This window comes from Pelodiscus sinensis, chromosome 27 (assembly GCF_052426305.1).
Source record: "Pelodiscus sinensis isolate ZL-2025 chromosome 27, ASM5242630v1, whole genome shotgun sequence".
NCBI lineage: Eukaryota > Metazoa > Chordata > Testudines > Trionychidae > Pelodiscus > Pelodiscus sinensis.
The window spans coordinates 9,302,378-9,320,119 of NC_143078.1; the positions used below are offsets into that span (position 1 = coordinate 9,302,378).

The 17,742-nt window shown below is 56.2% G+C and overlaps 1 protein-coding gene across 6 annotated transcripts in view; it reads right to left on the reverse strand.

The window, feature by feature from the left end:
• The window catches only part of ATP2B4 (ATPase plasma membrane Ca2+ transporting 4), a 120,403-nt gene that overhangs the window by 67,507 nt on the left and 35,154 nt on the right, over positions 1-17,742 (reverse strand). For all 6 annotated transcript variants that reach the window (XM_089773675.1, XM_075910014.2, XM_075910013.2 and 3 more), the window contains exon 2: positions 3,179-3,785. In XM_089773675.1, the coding sequence (XP_089629801.1) occupies positions 3,179-3,374 (196 nt within the window). In that variant the 5' untranslated portion in view covers positions 3,375-3,785. The remainder of the gene's footprint in view (positions 1-3,178; positions 3,786-17,742) is intronic.

Here is a 17,742-nt window from a genome sequence, read left to right on the forward strand (position 1 = left end):
TCCCTGTACGCCGGGCGCTTGTGCAGCCATTCCGGAGCATTTCAAATACTGCCCAGCTGACTGGCAGAGCACCCCCACACGCTTTTGTTTCTACTGGTGGTGCACATTGCGCACATGCCTCGGTGCACACAAAAAGTTATTCCACACATGGATGGAATAAATCCACACGTGGATGCAACAGATTAGAGCACCTGCAGCTCCCATCAATTTCAACTGGCACTGTGGGCGCTCAGTTCCTCCTCAATCCTTAGTGTCCCAGGATGGGCTCTCAAGCACAAAGGGCCCCCCAAATCGGTGTTTTCAGGAGATGCCACTGGCTTCACAAAGCTGCCAGGGAGGGGAGTCCATTCCCTTCCCGTAGCATAGATTTCTCTCTGCAGAGAGCATTACCATTTACTAAATATATCACACTGGGCCAGGGCCTCCAGGGTCCCTGACCAGCCACTGAGGTGCTATTATCTGGATGAATCAAGCTGTGCGCAGGCTCTCTCTCTCTCGAGGAATGCACAGAGGAGGTTTACTGGGAGGCCACCGGGCCTGAGGGGAATGGCACTGTGATAGTCCCCGAAGCTGCTGCGTTTGGTTTCCTCCCCAGCCCAGAGGACATGCCTCTCGCACCAGGGCCGTCAATCACGTAAAAAAAACGTGTTGTCGCCGGCAACCAGGACGGAAAATGTGAGATCCAGAAGTGAGAGAAGAACAGGAAAAAAAAAGGGACATGTGGGAGGATCACAGGACAAGCAGGGAACTTGGAAAGACAGAGGGATGCAGAGCTCCAGCCTTCAGCCTTTGCTGTAACCTCGGCGCCGGGTGATGGGAGCAACGGATGGAAAAAAAAGAAAAAAAGCCAAGTGAGAGCAACACCAGGGCTGCGTGGGATGGAGGGATATGCAGGTCTGGAAACAAGGAAGAGTCAACAGGCAAAGAGACTGAGGGAAATAGGACAGCTGCCTTTCTACTCTTCCCTGCAAGCAGAGCACCGTGTAGCATGAGGGGTGTAGCCCTCACCCCCCCACATGTGTGCACTCACTGTTTGGCACGGAAAACACATTCCTTTGTGACACGGATTTGGCACTGCCAAACAGACCGCGCCCCCCCCCCTTCTCTGATTACATCTGTGTTGTCTTCCCTCCCCCCCCCCCCCACACCTTCCCGTTCCCAGTCACAGCTGTGAAATGCGCTAATCCAGCACTTACACCACAAAACGAGAGTGCTAAGAATAACCCGCAAGTTTTCGAAGTGGAGAAAGACAAAGCCTGGATTTCAAAGTCTTGCCCTTGCTAATGCAGCTGCCATCTGCGCCCATCCCCTCTGCCTACCACAAGCAATAGCCAAGCGTATGCAGCCCAGTTCCTTCTGGTGCCTGGGAATCCTTGACCCACACACTTCCCTGGTGTGAAAAGCCACTTTCCTTGTCTGTTCCTGCCTTTCCTCTGCTAGGACCACCAGCTACCCAGCGTGCCTTGAAGCTGTCCTGCCTCCTGCGAGCTTGTGGGGCCTCAAAAACAGAGTATGGGACTAAGGAAATAAAAATAAGGGATGATGGTAAAACACACCTGGACTCTAGTAAGCATCGGCCAGGCCTGCGAGGTGGCCGAGAATCAGCCCCGTGGCACAGCATTGCTTTCTAACACCGTAAGAACCACATTACTATTCTGGGGCTGTTCAGGGGAGGGAGAGACCCTCGGGCTGCAGCCTGGTTCGGACACCTGCCCGGGGAGAGCACCCCTCAACCAAAGGCTACTTGGTTTTTCATGCAGACACTTGAAAATGGGTAAGTGGGTGTGTCCTAAGGAGAAGCATCCCTCGTAGGCGTCTGTCTCTGGGGACCAGCTGGGGACCTATGCAGTTGTTCAGGACACTACATTGCTAGCTTGGCAAGGACACGTGACAAGACCTGCTCAAGTTCCAGCCTCGTGGCTGATGGTTGTGGCTACTGGTGTTCCTACTCTCTCCTTCCCTGCCATCCCTCGCGGCCCTAGGCTTATCCCACTGTTAGCCGCATCTGTTACTGAAACGCTGGCACTAAGCTCACAGACAGCAGCACAGCTGCAGGAAGGAATCCTCACAGCTTCCTGAACGACTCAACCCTTCGTCCATCCCCGCCGTTTGGAGTCTGCCACCCACTCTGGGGGCCTGGCAGAGAAGGGAGCAGGAGGCTGCAAAGAGAATGGGAATGGATAGTCTGGGATTCTGGAGATCTGGGTTCTCCGCCTCAGGAAGTGACTTGAGCTCTGTGTGCCTCAAAATGGGGACTGTACTGTTCAGTCGAGTTAGGCTGTAAGCTCTTTGGGGCAGGGACCCGTTCTCCCCTGGCATATGAAGAGTGCCCCACACAATGGGGTCCCAAACTCAGATTGGGCCACGAGGTACTTATAATGCACCCAATCATTCATTAACAGGAGCAAGACACAAGAAGTCATTCTTCTGCTCTACTCTGCACTGACTAGGCCTCAACTGGGGGATTGTGTCCAGGTCTGGGCACCACATTTCAAGAAAGATGTGGAGAAATTGGAGAAGGTCCAGAGAAGAGCAACATAAATGATGAAAGGTCTAAGAACATGAGCTAGGAGGGAAGACTGAAGGAACTGGGTTTGTTTAGTTTGGAAAAGAGAAGACTGAGAGGGGTTTTTAAGTATGCAAAAGGGTGTTACAATGAGGAGGGAGAAAAATTGTTCTCCTTGGCCTCTGATGTTAGGACAAGAAGCAATGGGCTTAAATTGCAGCAAGGGAGGTTTAGGTTGGACATTAGGAAAAATTTCTTACCTGTCCGAGTGGTGAAACACTGGAATAAATTGCCTAGGGAGGTTGTGGAATCTCCATCACTGGAGATATTTAGAAGCAGGTTGAACAGACAGCTGTCGGGGAAGAGCTAGATGGTGATTGGTCCTGCTATGAGGGCAGGGGACTGGACTCGATGACCTCTCGAGCTCCCTTCGCGTTCTAGTGTTCTATGGTTCTATGATTCACTCTGACGGACACTCTCAGCTACTGAGCTGCACAACCGCCCACGGCCCATAAGCCTGAGGACTCCAATTGGCCGGCGTAGGCCTAACAAGGCTGCACATCCTCAGGAACAGATCCCATCTGACCCTCCAAAGCACATGGGTGCTTGGGAGAAACAGCTCCCATGTCAACCCCTCTCCGCGACATCGCCTGGGCCAGCCTGGCCGCTTACCTTCCACTGGCGATGTCTTCAGCCTCTTGCAGATGTTCTGCACGCCCCCGTACATGTCATTGATCCTGGTGACTGCCTCGGTGCTCCGAAGCTCCATGAGGGTCCGCAGGTCAACCAGGGAGCAGCCAAAATCCCCCTCATGGCTGCCCTCGGTGACCGAGTTCCCGGGATGGTGGTCGGCTGCGTTGTTCGTCATGTTGCCAGAGCAGCGGGTGTCGCAGCAGACGTGTACGGGAAAAAAAAAACAACCACCCGCCGGCTCCTATTGGACCACCTCCCGCCCCTGAAAGTCCCACGGGGGACACAGACGGTCCGTGGCAACTCCCAGTTGTAGCCTTAGCTCCACGGCCCCGTAGGGGACTGGATGGCAAGGCCTCCGCAGAGAGAAGAGAATCCTAGTGGAGGTGCCGGAGACGGGGAAGAGGAAGCAGGTGCTTCCTTCTACCGCTTCCCAGGTGAAGCCGGCGGCGTGACTAGTGGAGCCCAACTTCTCCAGATAAAGGTATAAACAGGATGTGCATGTTACCGTGGAAGCGACCTTAGCAACAACCAGCGTGTATCTCCTGGAGAAGGAGGAGGGTTCCCTGGATACCAGCGGCAACGGGAGCTGCAAGACAGAGATTTAAAACAAAAAGATCGTCATTAGTAAGAGGGCAGCGATGCACGTGCCTTGGAAGGGGACTGAGTGCTACGGTGCTAGGAATGCACCTAGGCAAGAGATATTGGGAGGCAGCAAGGTCTAGGAATGAGCACTGGAGCCCGGTACCCCTAGGTTTTAATCCCACCTCTTCCCCATCTCAGGGCAGGACCTTAAAGGGACATAACCAGCTCAACAGCTATGCTGTGGAAGAACAAGCTGCTTTGTGGCAACAACACTTAGCACTACAGAACCTCTCTAGTCCAGCAACATCCATGGTCCGGCATGGTTTTAGTTAACCAGATGGCCACCGATCATGGGTCTGGCCAAATTTCCCACGGTCCCATAAAGCTGGTTTACAGCCACCAGCCCTGGCTCTCAGTGTTCTGTGCTGTTATTAGGTCTGATTTACCCCTCAATGTCTTTTAAGAGCCCAGCAAGCAGTGGAAGTGTTGGCGATGCTGCTAGACAATATTGACTTCCCGTGGTTTGGCAAAATCTCCGGTTCGGTACCAGTCAGGTCCTGAGAGTGCTGGACTATAGAGGTTCAACCTGTAGTTGATTCCATTTCACGCTGGACTGTTAGCTAGCAGAAATGGGTCTATTATTGTTATTTATATTAATGTAGGAGTACATCATGGCCCAGGACTGGATCCTGCATGGATATAAAAATGTATGCACATCTGCAAAAATGATTCATGGATATCCAAATCCACAGATACTTGTGGATTTGCAGGGCTCTCCCCAAGACCCTACTGAGTCAGTACAAATACAGAAGAGACCGTCTCCATGCTCCCAGCAGCTTGAAATGTAAATTCCATTGACCTCAGCCAAACAACGCTGCTAACCAGTACCTGAAGAACGGGTCCCTCGTCTCTCAATCTCAAAGCACTATAAAGGGCATCAGCAGCGCTAGTCTAAACTACTCAGCAAGGCAGAATGAGGGCCCCAGGATCAAGGACTTGCCAGTCGAGTTGGGACAGGAAGAGAATCCAGGTGACTCTCTATTCCCGCCACAGATGTCTGGCCCACAGCAGAGAGGAACGGAAATATTTCCATTCATTTGTTTTCAAAACAAAGACTTCCAGTGGAAAACAGCTGTCTCTTACCCACCCCCCTCTGCAGTGCAGGGGGACGCCCTGAGAACCTGGCTCTGAAACGGATTGTACATCAAATGTGCAAATGACGCCACTGATTTCTCCTCTGTGCGGAACTGAGACAAAACTAAAGAAATAAGCAGCACAGGGGCCAAATAAACCGGCGCTTAAAAAGGCCTGTTCTAAGTTATTCCGAGCGGATTGTCAGGGTTAAAAGAAAAAAAAAGCCCAACACATTTAACTCAAGACAGATTTTAGAACGGACATTCCTTTGGCTTCTTCGCCCAGTCGGCACAGTGATGACTAGCGCTGTTGCCATCGCCTTGGGCGGGGCAGCGAGAGCAGCATGATGGCTGGGATTCAGCAATGCAGCCCCACGTGCGGATGACAGCGGAGTGACAGGCAGCCCCAGCTGTATCCTGCCTGGAAGGGCGCCTTCCAAAGCAAGTCTCCCCGGGTTCCCGGAAGCAGGAAGGACGGGAGAGCCTGGAATATTAACCCCGGAGGGAGGATTCAGGAGTCCATTCCAGATGGGGCAGAGAAACTTATTTCACTTTCTTCTCCTCGTTCCGGCTGAGGGAGGCCTTTGGCCCGAGGGGGGGGCACAGCTAAACGCTGCTCACCTGTAACAGCTGCCGGGAAATGCAGGGACAGATCAGACCCCACTCAGAGTCCAAATATTTTGGGCTCCCAGCCCCGGAGCCGAGAGTGAAAGCAACTGGCAAGCAGGGGGCCGGGGACAGAACGTGCTAGGAGGATGTTGTCACCCCCCACCCACCTACTGGAGAGGGCTTCTCCACCACCAATCCAAGAAGGCCGAGGCCTCCTTCAGTGCTTTGACTGCAATTTCATAGACCCAGAAAATGCATGCACATTGCGGGCTTATTACACCTAGGTGTGCTGCAGCTGCTGCAAGTGGGGATTTCTTCTGGCTTGCAGCTGTCCTGAAATGGGGAGGAGGGAAAAGGGGAGACCAGGAAGCTCCTGCCAGCTTCAATACCATGATGCCCCCCCCGCATTTCACATCTAGAGTCTGCCTGTACGGTGAGTGGATGTGAAAAAAGCAAAAGGAAGAAGAGCTGGGGAGAACCGTGTGCTCTTCGGGGCAGGGAAAGCGTCTCTGCCTATGCATTTAGATGGGGCTTTGGGGCATGAATGCAAGAAAGCTACCGAACGCAGGAGTCACCGGAAGCAAAAGGATGCAGGGGGCAAACAGGGAAGGATGCACTAGGGCCGGCTGTGCAGCAACGAACGGTCCATAGCGGAAACGGTTAACCCTCTCTCCTCCCCTCCCGCCTTTGCAAAGGCTTCCAGCGCCTTCTGGTGCTTCCCACCATCCACAACAGCGCAGCCGAGGTCCCGCGGAAGCAACCTCCCTAGGCAAAGAGGCGCAGGAGCTGTGCTGCGTGTTCGGAAAAACCACCTGGGTTTGGTCATGATGCTCCCCGTCCCCCAGCATCATGCAGCGGCTTGCAGGGAAGGCAAGGGGCAGTCTTGAGATTAGCGGGAAGGAGGCAGGCTCCGAGAAGACTCCCAGGCATGTTTAACAGGCCATTATTAATCTTTAGGGTCCCGGTGGAAAGTCAGAGCCACCTCCGGGGTAAAGCGTCTCTCCCTCCCATCCCTAAAACAAGAGACCCCTTTGCGGTACATCGCTGCTCTGGGACAAGAGGGTGGCTCTAGGCCGGGGCTTGCGCTGTGGAAGGAAGCACATGGGTCCAGCCATCAAGGCGCTTTGCCCTCTCCCAGGCAGGCAGCATCCCCTCCAGCGCCGCTGCTTCTCATCTATCATTTAAGGGCGTTAAAGCTCTCTGCGGGAGGAGGTAAGCGATGGCAGATCCAATTAAACAGACCCCTGCTGATTAACAGTGTGTTGGGGTAGGGGGGTTATTTTTTTTCCTATTTTTTCCCTTTCATAGCAAATAACAACTTCTGAGAAGAGCTAAGAGGTTAAGAGAAAGGCAGCTAATTAATCCTGGAATGGCGGAGTCCATAATTACCCCTGGAGGAGCCTGCAGGGCATCTATCATTATCTCCCCAGATTCCCTTCCTCCTCAGAGCTGGTGCACCAGGGATTCCTCTTGGCAGGTTAAGGGGGAGCAAACCGACTCCCTGCAGGAGGAATGAGTCTGCTCACTCAGACAGCTCTTGTCTCTGTGTCGCTGCGTAGGGTAGGGCAGAGGATTGGGAGTCAGGAGACCTGGCTCTGCCACCGACGTACTGGGTGACCTCGGGCAAGTCCTGTTCCTTCATCATCTCTTTGGCAGCTCTGTCTGCTTAGCCTGCAAGCTCTCTCGGGCAGGGACACGGCGTCCCACGCCTGCCTCGCTGGTCCCTGCACACAGCTGGGACTCTTTGCTGGGAACAACAAACCCAAGGAATATGCACCCACCATGTATCAAGAGGGAGCTGTTTTCAGGCTCCTTTAACGACCGGGGCGCCCTCCTCCAGGAGCACTTTGACCCACGTGGGCTACAGCTTCGCGGTGACCCTCTTATATAGGTAATGGGGAGAACCCCGTCTCCCACACAGTCGGTTTGCCTCAACCACAGCAAAGCAGGGACCAGCCTTGTCATTCCCAGCAACCTCCACAACAAAGGCCCTGTCCAGCCAGTTCCCTTCAGGGCATTAAGTGTTGTCACTGGAAACAACGATTAAAACATACATGCTCAAGGTGCTCAGGGGAGCCAGACAAATAGCCCCAGAACGCCCATCAGGGACAGCCCCACCCACGCATGGGTCTGGGCGACAGCCCTCCTGAATCTCGCTCCATGGCCAGAGAGAGGAACAAGCTTCCAATGCAGGGGTGGGAAACCTGCGGCCCCCGGCTTGTCTAGATCCGGCCCTCCGAGGTTCAGGGCTCCCCACCCCCAGCATTGGGAAGCCCACACTAGTGCTCCAGCCCCCCTGCCATCTCCCCACGGGACTGGAGCACACAAATCTACTAGCCTCCCCCTGCCCCCAGGCTCTGGTGTGCAAGGGGAATGTCGGGAGTGTCTTTCTCCTTCCCAGTCAGGGGCCATGTCAGTGAGGGCTGGTGTGGTTGGGTTTTTTTTGCTTCTCACGTGTGTGTCCCCTGACTGATTTTTCTGTGGGTCGGTGACCCCCCGACCCCAATAAGATTCCCTACCCCTGTTCTAATGACCCCAGCATTAATCAGCCAACTGTCCCCGGCTCTCTCCTAATTAGTTTCCAGAGCCTCTGGGCACCAAGGGGGAAGCTGGTTTTTTCTCCAGGGTCCTTTCCTCTGAAGGGAGAGCAGAGCAGAAGGTCGGGAGGGGGGGGGGGGGACGGACAGGAGAAGGCTTCAGGTAGCCAAGTGCAAAGCACAGAAGCTAGAACCAAGCCACTGCCTCCCATCACCTAGCACAGGCCACGTCAATGGGGGAGGGACGGCAGGAGAGGGGTAGGGATTCCGTTCCAGCTGACCCCTCTGTAGCTCAAGGCATGTGGAGAACACTCCCAAGAAGTAGCCGGCTTCTTGCCTATCTGTCCCGCTATGCAGGGCCTACTGCTAGGAAAGCCACAAGATTCTAGGCCCCTAGGTGCAGTGCTGCAGACAAACCTGCCTGGACGAATATCCCCTTATTGGCATTTCACAGTAGGCAAAGTGGGATGCTCTAGGGAAAGGGGAGGACATCTGTAAATTCCCTCTGCTAGCCCGTGTTCCCTGTAAGCTGCACGCTTCCGCAGCCGCTGGGGAGAGATACAAATGCCACCTCGCTGATTGGCAGAGCGCCCCCAGCTAGGTTCTGTGTTGCTGCTGCGCGTTCACACACACCTTGGTGCACATAGAAATTTATTCCACACAGGGAACGGGAACACGGCAGCGTGTGGATGGAAAAGATCAGGAGGAGCATTGCTGCAATTGCATTCTTGTGCCATCCCCCTGCACCACCCTGTCCAGCCCCACTTGGCCCCGCACTGTAGCATTCCTTGCTATTCCAGTCCTGGGACACAGCCTTGTGATAAGCCGCAGAGCAACTGGCCGCCGGGCAAGGGACTGTAAAGCAGCTTCCCTCGGTTCACCAATGCCATAAGCCCGCTTTCAATCCAGCTCTCCAGGGCGCAGAGGGTTAAGTGCAGCAGGCTGCGACGAGGGTTGGAGGAGGTGTTCTCCAGCCAGGCACCGTAGGTTTCGGTATTCCCTTGTCTCCTCTTGGCATAAGCCCCAGGAGGCCTGTGCTAAAGCGCCGCTGCATTCCAATGGCCTTGGCACCCCTCGGGCGGAGCAGGGTCAGGGCGGCCTTTGAACCCATCTCTGCAAGGGCTCATGCCCAGCCCAGCCACATAGGCAAACATTTCAAGGCCTGGTGAGTTGGGGGAAGGTGGGCGCTGACTGGGCAGGCAGCCAGGGGACGTGTCACAGGCCTGCTAGCAAGGCTGGTTCCACGCAGCACTCAGAGGCACCCAAACCAGGAGATTTAACACCACAAGTGGGGGGGGGGGGGGGAGGAAGAGGGGAACAGGCTCTGCAGACAGGAGAGGCTGGCTTAGCACCACGCTCCTTCCTTTCAACCCCAAGATCATGGCGCAGGGTCCAGGAGAGGGTGAGGCTGGGTCCCCTTAACATAATTGTCGCACACAGTGTTTCCTCTCATTTTTTCCCTGCACGCGTGGAATCAATTTTGTTCCACGCACTGAGGCAGGTGGGGACGTGCACCACCAGGAGAAACACCCTCTGCCAGAGGTGGGCACTCTGCTCCTCCGCGGGGAGGGACTGGACTCTCTCTTGGGCAGTCGCACAAGCATTCAGCATACAGGGAACACTTGTCGCATACCCCTTCCCCCAATATACCTACCCAGCCCCCTTTCCATCCCCACTAAAACCCCCTTCTCAGCAGATTCCTGCTCCTCCCCCCAACTCCAATCATGCCCCTCCCATCCCAGCCCAGGCAAGGTAGTGTGTAGCCAAGTGAGACAGGAGGGGGAGGCAGGGAAGTGTGTACGGCGGCGGGAGGGAGCGTGGGGGTGTAGAGCAGAGGGAGAGGAGCTGGCAGGAGCGGGAGGAGGAGGCAGCCGCGGATGAATGATGGAGTTGATGCAGTGCTGCAGACAAACCTGCCCGGAATAATAAACGGCTGCATTACACCTCCGGCATGGCAGAGGGAGAAGACGCTGCCTGGCACCAGGGAGACAGGGTGCCCCTTCCCCGGGGCATGGGCAGAAAGGCAAGAGGCAAGGGGTCAGTACCATCCCTCCCCCCCGGCAGGGCGCAAGGGCGAACATGGAACAGGCCCACACCTCCCGTAGGCACGCTGGGCAAGGCCCAGGTGAGGAGGAAAGGCTACACCACAAAGCAGGGGAGGCAGCCGGGGAAAACATCCTCTCTGGAAGAGCCAGGCCCAGCTTTAGCTTCTGGTATACAGCTGCCAAGGGGGGATGTGTTTGCACCTCCCCTCCAGGCAGGGCTCTCTGGAGCCTGCATTCACATTCCGGTGGTGTATCGGCCTCAGGCTAGGGTCTAGCTCCTTCCGTCCGCCAGCCCCTTGGGAGGGAAGGGCCTAGCCCCCAGCGTTGGGACCGCCCAGCGCAGTGGCCAACAACAGCGAGTCTTGGGCCTGACTTGGGCAGCAGCTGCTCGGGCTGGAAAGGTCCAAAGTGGGGCAGCTAGAAGAAGAAGAAAAGCATCCATGGCCTCCATTTGAAAAGGAGGGATCTGTGCTCTGGGTCTGCAGATCCTAGCCCACCTCTGTCCCTACCAAGCTCCCTGGGGCCTTTGGAGAGGATCACATGCAGCATCCTCTCTGGAGAGGACACCTGGCCAGGTCAGCATTGCCCTGTATCCTCCAGTAGTTCCCGAACTTTTCAGCATCACGCCCCCTTTTTGATGTTTGAGACACTCTCATGCCCCGCTCCCAAAAAAATAGCAGCAAAATTTGAGGGGAGGAAGGAAAAAAAAAAAAAAGCCCTTTTAAGAGCACAGTAGGCACTGCCCTTTTATGGTGGCCATTTTGAAGTCTGCCCCAGCCAGCCCAAGCTGCACATGTTCCCACAGACAGATGGACCGGGCTCTTTCTTGTGGGGGGATTGATGGGGAGGGGGCTGGGTTGTCTCTTGCCCCCCCTGGAATTTTTTCATGCCCCTCCAGGGGGGCGCGCCCCCCCCCCCCAGTTTGGGAACCCATGTTCCAGAGCCTCTCTGGGCAGGGGCGGGCGGGACTCCCTTTCTCTAGGCCAGTGGTCCCCAACGCGGTGCCCGCGGGCGCCATGGCGAGCCCACCGACAACCTGGGCCGGCTCCGCCCCCGGCATGCGGCGCACAGGAGGTGCCGGCCCCAGGCGCGCGACACGCACTGGCGCCGGGTGCGCGGCACTCGGGCGGCCCCAGCCTCAGGGCACATGCAGGCAATCGGGCGCGCGGCGCTCAAGCAGCGCCGGTGCCGGCCCCAGGCGCGCGGCTCGGGTGGTGGCGCCTGCCCCGGGCCCACGGCACAAAGCGCTCGGATGGCCCCAGCCCTGGCCCTGGGTCACATGCTGGCGCCGGCGCCAGGTGCAAGGGCATTCCCGTCCCTTGCATGCCCCCAGGCGCCCAGCGCGTGAATGGCCCCGCCCCCCCGGGCACCCGGGAGCCTCTAAAGGTTGGGGACCACTGCTCTAGGCCAGCATGGCAATGTCCCCAAATGGAGTCCATCACCCCCAGACTCTGGCTGAGGGAAAGACTAGGCTCTCTCCTGAAGCCAGCAGGTTCTCTTTGTTCTTGCTCTCAAGGTAGCAAGGTGGTCATAAGAACGGCCAGGCTAGGTCAGACCAAAGGTCCATCTACCCTGGAATCCTGTCTGCCGACAGTGGCCAATACCAGGTGCCCCAGAGGGAGTGAACAGACAAGGGAATCATCATGTGATCCCTCCCCTGTTGCCCATTCCTAGCTTCTGACAGAGGCTAGGGACACCATTCCTACCCATCCAGGCGAATAGCCATTGATGGACCTAACTTCCATGAATTTATCTAGCTCTTTTTTGAACCCTGTTAAAGTCCTGGACTTCACAACATCCTCTAGCAAGGAGTTCCACAGGTGACCTGTGTGCTACATAAAAAAAAAAAACCTTCCTTTTGTTTGTTTTAAACCTGCTATCTATTCATTTCATTTGGTGACCCCCTCTCCTCAGTTCTTATGTTATGGGAACAAGCATCAAGCACAAGCTGTTCCACTCTGACCACTCTAGCTGCTGCCTTTTCACGTCCAGGGAGAAAGTGGCACAAACTTGCATCAGTGTGGAGACTCCAAGGTCAGCTGAAAGGCAGGGGTTAGCCCACAGGGCTCAGCACAAACCCATCCCGCCAGCAGAAGCTGCACATCGGGGAGAGGTCCCCGTTATCTTGGCTTTGCTTTTATTCCCTCCTCTCCCAAGTTAATGAGCCTTAATTCCAGTTCTCCGCACTAGGAAGGGGCCCTGTCTGGAGAGGCACATGCCCAACAACCGGTAGGAGCTGCTCATAGGGCACTCAAGGCTGAAGCATCTAAGCCTCTAGGCAGATTACAGAGATAGGGAAGAGCTTTCCGGAGACCACAGCGATTAAAGCAAAGCCAGCCAGGCAGAGATCAATGGTCAAGCACCGACGATTATTCACTTCAGTGTTGGAGAGGAGTATTTAACAGTTGGCAAATGGGCTCATCACCCAGCCAGCTCCATCACTCACTCAAGATGCAACTCCAAATTCCATCCTTCTCTCCCGTATCACCCCCGCCCCATGCCCGGACCCCGCCCCACTCTGAGTTACAAGGTTAAATAGCATCTGGGCAGTGAGAGGCCAGAGTATTTCCCACCAGTCTGCAGACAGACCTAACCCTTGTAATTTGGGATTCGAGGCAGGGAGAAAGGGCCCAACCCGGAGCTCAAATGAAGCATCTTCCTCATCACGCAGCTGTAAGATCAGGATCGGGCCCACTGGTCGAGGCTTAGAGGACAGAAGGGCTGGGGAAGGAAGGAAGGAAGAAAGAAGCATGTCCACTTAAAGCGAGCCAGCCTGCTGCCTTCAGAGAGCCCACTAGCCACCAGGGATGTTAAAATGTGGTTAACTAAGTAATCGTGTAACTGCTGGAAATTTACACGTGAGCCGGTACGTGCGGTGAACTGCCTTTTTAAGCTGGTTCCCTGTGCACACCGGCTCCTGCCTGCTCCCCTTCTCCATGCTGCTGCCTCAGAGACAGAGGCAGCAGCGTATTGCGGGAGGGCAGGGGGCTTCCCGGGAGCCAGTACGCGCAGGAGCACGCAGCCGTCGCGTACTAGGAGCCTGCGTGTAACTGTGCATGGTAACCGATGAGCTGTAACTGCGTACACGGTTACACTCCTGCATCCCTAATCTCCACCTTCCCCAAGTTTCTTCTGGGAGTAACAGGTTAGCTTCCGAGTCGTGCTCTGAAACCATTTGCTCCTCTTACGCCCATAGCGAGTTCAAGGAACCGAGTTCAGACCCCGGCCCTTCCATTCAGCAAGGCAGCTGGGGGCACATCAAAGCATGCCTCCCGCATGAGCACACCCCCGCCCCGATGTTAAGGCCCTGCAGAGGAATTCAACTCCAGCACCGGAAGCAACTCCTGGTGTTTGGACGCCGCCCCCCCACCCACCCCTCCTTTTGCTGGAGGAGTTGTCCCCCCCCAGCCTGCTACGGCAGCAGCTGCTTGTTTTTTCCAGCCGTGGTGACAGGGTGTTATAAACACTGGCTTTGCTGAGGGTTGCTATGGCAAACTCAGTGTAAAGCTCTGTCACAGGATGCTATTTATGCCGCCAAACGGAAAAAAAAGTGTCCCAGTTTGGGGTTTTTTAAAGATTTTTTTTAAGAATTCTCTAAAAGCCCAGCTCTTAACATCGCAACGGGGCCACAGCTGGGGGAGGGAGGGACTCGGGGAAGGACAAAAGGGCAGAGGAGGAGCAAGGAGACAGATCTGAAGCAGAGAAAAGGCTCCCCGGCAGGTACAAGACAAAAAAGGCCCCGTGTTAGAGAACTGGCGCCCGAAAACACCCTGGGAAAATGACCCCTGGATACATATGTGCGAGGGGAGGGGCAGGGCCGCTTTATGTGATGCCATCTCTGATCACGCCTCCGTTAATTAGCCCTCACCGCCCGGCTGGCTCTGAACCCACGGCCAGGGAGCAGGGCTGACTCACCTCTGCAGAAGCGCTTTGGGAAGGGGAGAGGAATAAAGATGCCCAAAGAGAGTGGAAGTGACTTGGCGAGGCTGGGGAGGGAAAGCAGGGAGCGGAGATGCGTTAAGTGCTACCTTTGTGGGGCAGGGGGGAGGTTATTTGTAGATCTGAGCCCCCCATGTGGGTGCGGCCGTTCCGTTTTCAGGTGCTGCCAGGCAGAGATGTAAGAGCACAGGGCTGGATTCGCAGCTCCTCTGTCATTGCACTGGGGGCAGGGTTCAAGTGGGGTTTCCTGCATGTTGGGGCCCTGGGGTAAATCAGAGCAGCCTCGGGGCTGCTCTAGCACATGCCATTTCTCATGGACCTCTATGGGCCTGCAGATGCCCCAATCCATCTCCTCCCTCCAGCAGCATGGAACAGAGCCATCGCAAGTGCTTACCAGCCAGAGAGGCTGCATGGGGAGGGGGGCGCGTTTCCACCTATTTTTACACAGCTTAAAGGAGCCCTGGCGTAACCGGCAATCAAGCTGATATGCTGCCGAGACTTGCCTGCAGAAATCCAAACGCAGTCCAGCTGTCTCTGGGAACCACTGAGCGCAGCAAGACAAAACTGCATCCCCTCCACTCGCCCAGCGCGTGCTGCCTATAGCAGTAGGCGACCTTGCTGGCTGCCCCTGCATTGAGAGTGGATCGCACGATTAAAGGGACTGGTCCCCCAATTCCTCCCCGCCCCCCCCAATGCCAAACTGCAGAACCCTCTGTGCACCCCCACACCCAGCTCTTCAGACAGTTAAGAGGCCAGCGGAGCACTGACAGATGAAATTAGTTTATAAAGCAGTATAGTGGAGATTAGAGCTTTGGAAAGAAATTTATCTTGGCAGGATAATGGAGTTTAAAAAAAGAAAAGCTGGCCAAGGGGGATCAGCCACACAAAGGAGTGGCCAAGCTGCCTTCACCACACCCTGGCCCCTGACTCTGATGGAGAAGCCCCACACGTCTCCTTCAGGGAAAAGGAACAACGAAGCCTGTTTTGGATTATTGCAAAGAGAATGAAATCTGATTTTAACCACGGGCATGGGAACAGGGAAAACGCCAATATCCAGGTACCTCTCACAAGCTAATTGACGTATTGTCCCCTCCTGCCATGAGGCAGGGCAGGGCTATTCTCCCCATTATATTCATGGGGAAACTGAGGCACAGAGCAACTTACCAACACGCCTAAGGTCACCCAGGGAGAGCTTGGGAACTGACTATGGGCCAGCGCCTTAAGCCCCAAGCCTGCCTTCCTTTGCCACTCCCCAGCCAATGCTCCCTCTAATCTTTTCCATCCACGTGTGAAGAATATTTTTTTCCCTCTGTGCACCAAGGCATGTGTGAATGTGCACCACCAGAACAAACAAAGCCCTCACCATGGGCACTCTACCAATCATCTGGGCGGTGTTGGAATCGCTCCTGAGGGGCTGCCCAAGCGCACGGCGAACAGGGAACACTGCCCCCAGCCAGTCCGGTCCTGCGGCAAGGGGTAGACAGGTGCGAGCTGTCCCATTGCCTGCCACCACCACACAGCAGGCCTACCCCCCAGAGGTCAAGCAGGGTGTGAGAGCAGATGGCGAAGAGCAAGAAACTTGGCCAAGGCTTAGGGAAAGAGGCAGCAAGGGAGTCTACCAGGCCAGATCCTCCCCCTGCTTCAGCACCCCTATTGCATCTGGACCGTTAAGTCTTACTTGCCCACCCTTCCTTCCCCTTCACATGTGAGGGGGACACTGGTGGCGAACCCTACACGCTCCCAGCAACACCCACACCAACTGGCTCCAGCCCCGCCTGGGTCCAGCAGGGTCAATCCCTCCAGGGTGGGCCAGGGCCCTGGAGGAGATGGCTCAGCAAGTTATTTATAACCTATCCAGAGTCACTAATGAGAGGAGCAGAGGTGGTGACTCATGGCTACAGACCGCAGATTGAGCGGAAGGAGGAGGGCGTGGCTCGCTGGAGCCCGGGGTTGCTAAGACGTGGGGTGGATTGGCTCGGGCATGTGGCAGGTGTGGGAAAGGGAGCAGCCTACCAACCCTAGTGCAGGCTCCTTCCTTCCCGCTTGCTCACCACCAACCCAGAGGGGGATACCTGGCTTGGGACCAAGACAGCTATTCAGTCAGCCCGTGCAGAATGCCGCCAAAGTCAGCCACTGCCAACACCTGCTGCCGCCACCCCAGACAGCAGAGGGACCGTGGAGATCCTGGCACCGGGGTGGAGACCAGCGACCCCCGGCTGAGAGAGGAGGAAAGGAGCAGGAAGTTGAGAGACAAGAGGGGGGTAGACCACCCACCAGCTCAGCCCCTCAGAGCCTACCGCTGCTCCAGCCCCAGGGAGGCACCCGCTGTCTGCCCGACAGCCCCGGTGCTTTGTTTCCTCCCCACTGCAGAACAACTTGTTTGCGGCAGCGTCTCAGACAGACTGGAGCCCGGCACCCCACCCCTCGGCTACCACCAGGAATGCAAATCTGCCCCGTGCCCAATTGCAAGGCAGCAGTGCGTTGGTGGGGAACCCCCTAGGGGAAACTCCTCCACAAGGGGACTGGCTTGGCGGGTTTGCCCTGGAAACCACCCTCAGCTCTGTGTCCCCTGTGGGGAAAGGAGAGAGCAGCAGCTATCGATGTTCCTTCTAATCTTTTCCAGCCATGTGCAGAATACATTTTTCTGTGTACACCCAGGCATGTGCACATGTGCACCACCCAGAGAACCAAACCTCGCTGTGGGCACTCTGCTAATCAGCTGGGCGGCATTTGAAACTCTCCTTCATGGCCGCACGAGCGCACAGCTTCCACTGGTGGCTATGTACACGTCACTGGGTCTCAGGGGAGCAGCTCCTATCCCAGGGAGCACAGGAAATGGGAGGGTTAAAATAAGGGGGAGCCAGGAGAGAACAGCCCCTCTTTCCTCTGCTGAGCACCCACACAGGCCCCCTCACCTCACGGCTGGGGGAAAGCCTCCCTAATCCGGTTCCTTTCTGCATTGATCACTGTGGGACCAGCATCTTGGCCCCTAGCCTTGGGGATTGGCCAGCCAGTTTGCTATCCTACAGCCATGTGGCTGTTTAAATGGCAACTGGGACTCAAACTAGCTCCCTGCCACTTATGTAGGACCTGGTAAACAGGATCTCCACAGGCTCCAAAGGCAAGTCAGCATCAGCCCTGTTTTGCCCAAAGGGAAACTGAGGCAGGGCAGGGCAGCAATGTGCCCCCGCGCTCCGGGCAGGAACACCATCACCAGGCCCCGGCTCTAACCACTAGTCCCCCATCCCTCCTGGGCTCACTCTCCAGCGGCATTAGCTGCCTCTGGCTGGGCTGGTTCTCACCACTTCCGCCTTTTCCCGAATGGAAAAAAAGCGTCTGCTCCTTCCGTCCCCATCGCACACGGCATCCCACCCCCAGCAGCGGAGCCCCGGGAAATCGGAACAAAAGGAACGAGAAATGGATTGAATTAACATTCCCCGGCTCCCCCATGGCGCCGGCTCCGACACTCCCCCCGGCCAGCCAGCGGCCGCGCCGATGAGCCACAGGACGGCAGGGGAGCACGTCGCAGAGAGAACGCACCCATTGGGAGAAGCGCGGAAAGGGCACACGCCATCTACCATCTAGAAGGCACAAGGCTGGAATAAGCAACCCCACCGCTGGGCCCAAGCCCTGCCACTTCCAGCCCGCCCTCCCCCAATCCATGGCTCGCCTACCTGCTGGGGGTGGGCGTGTGACTC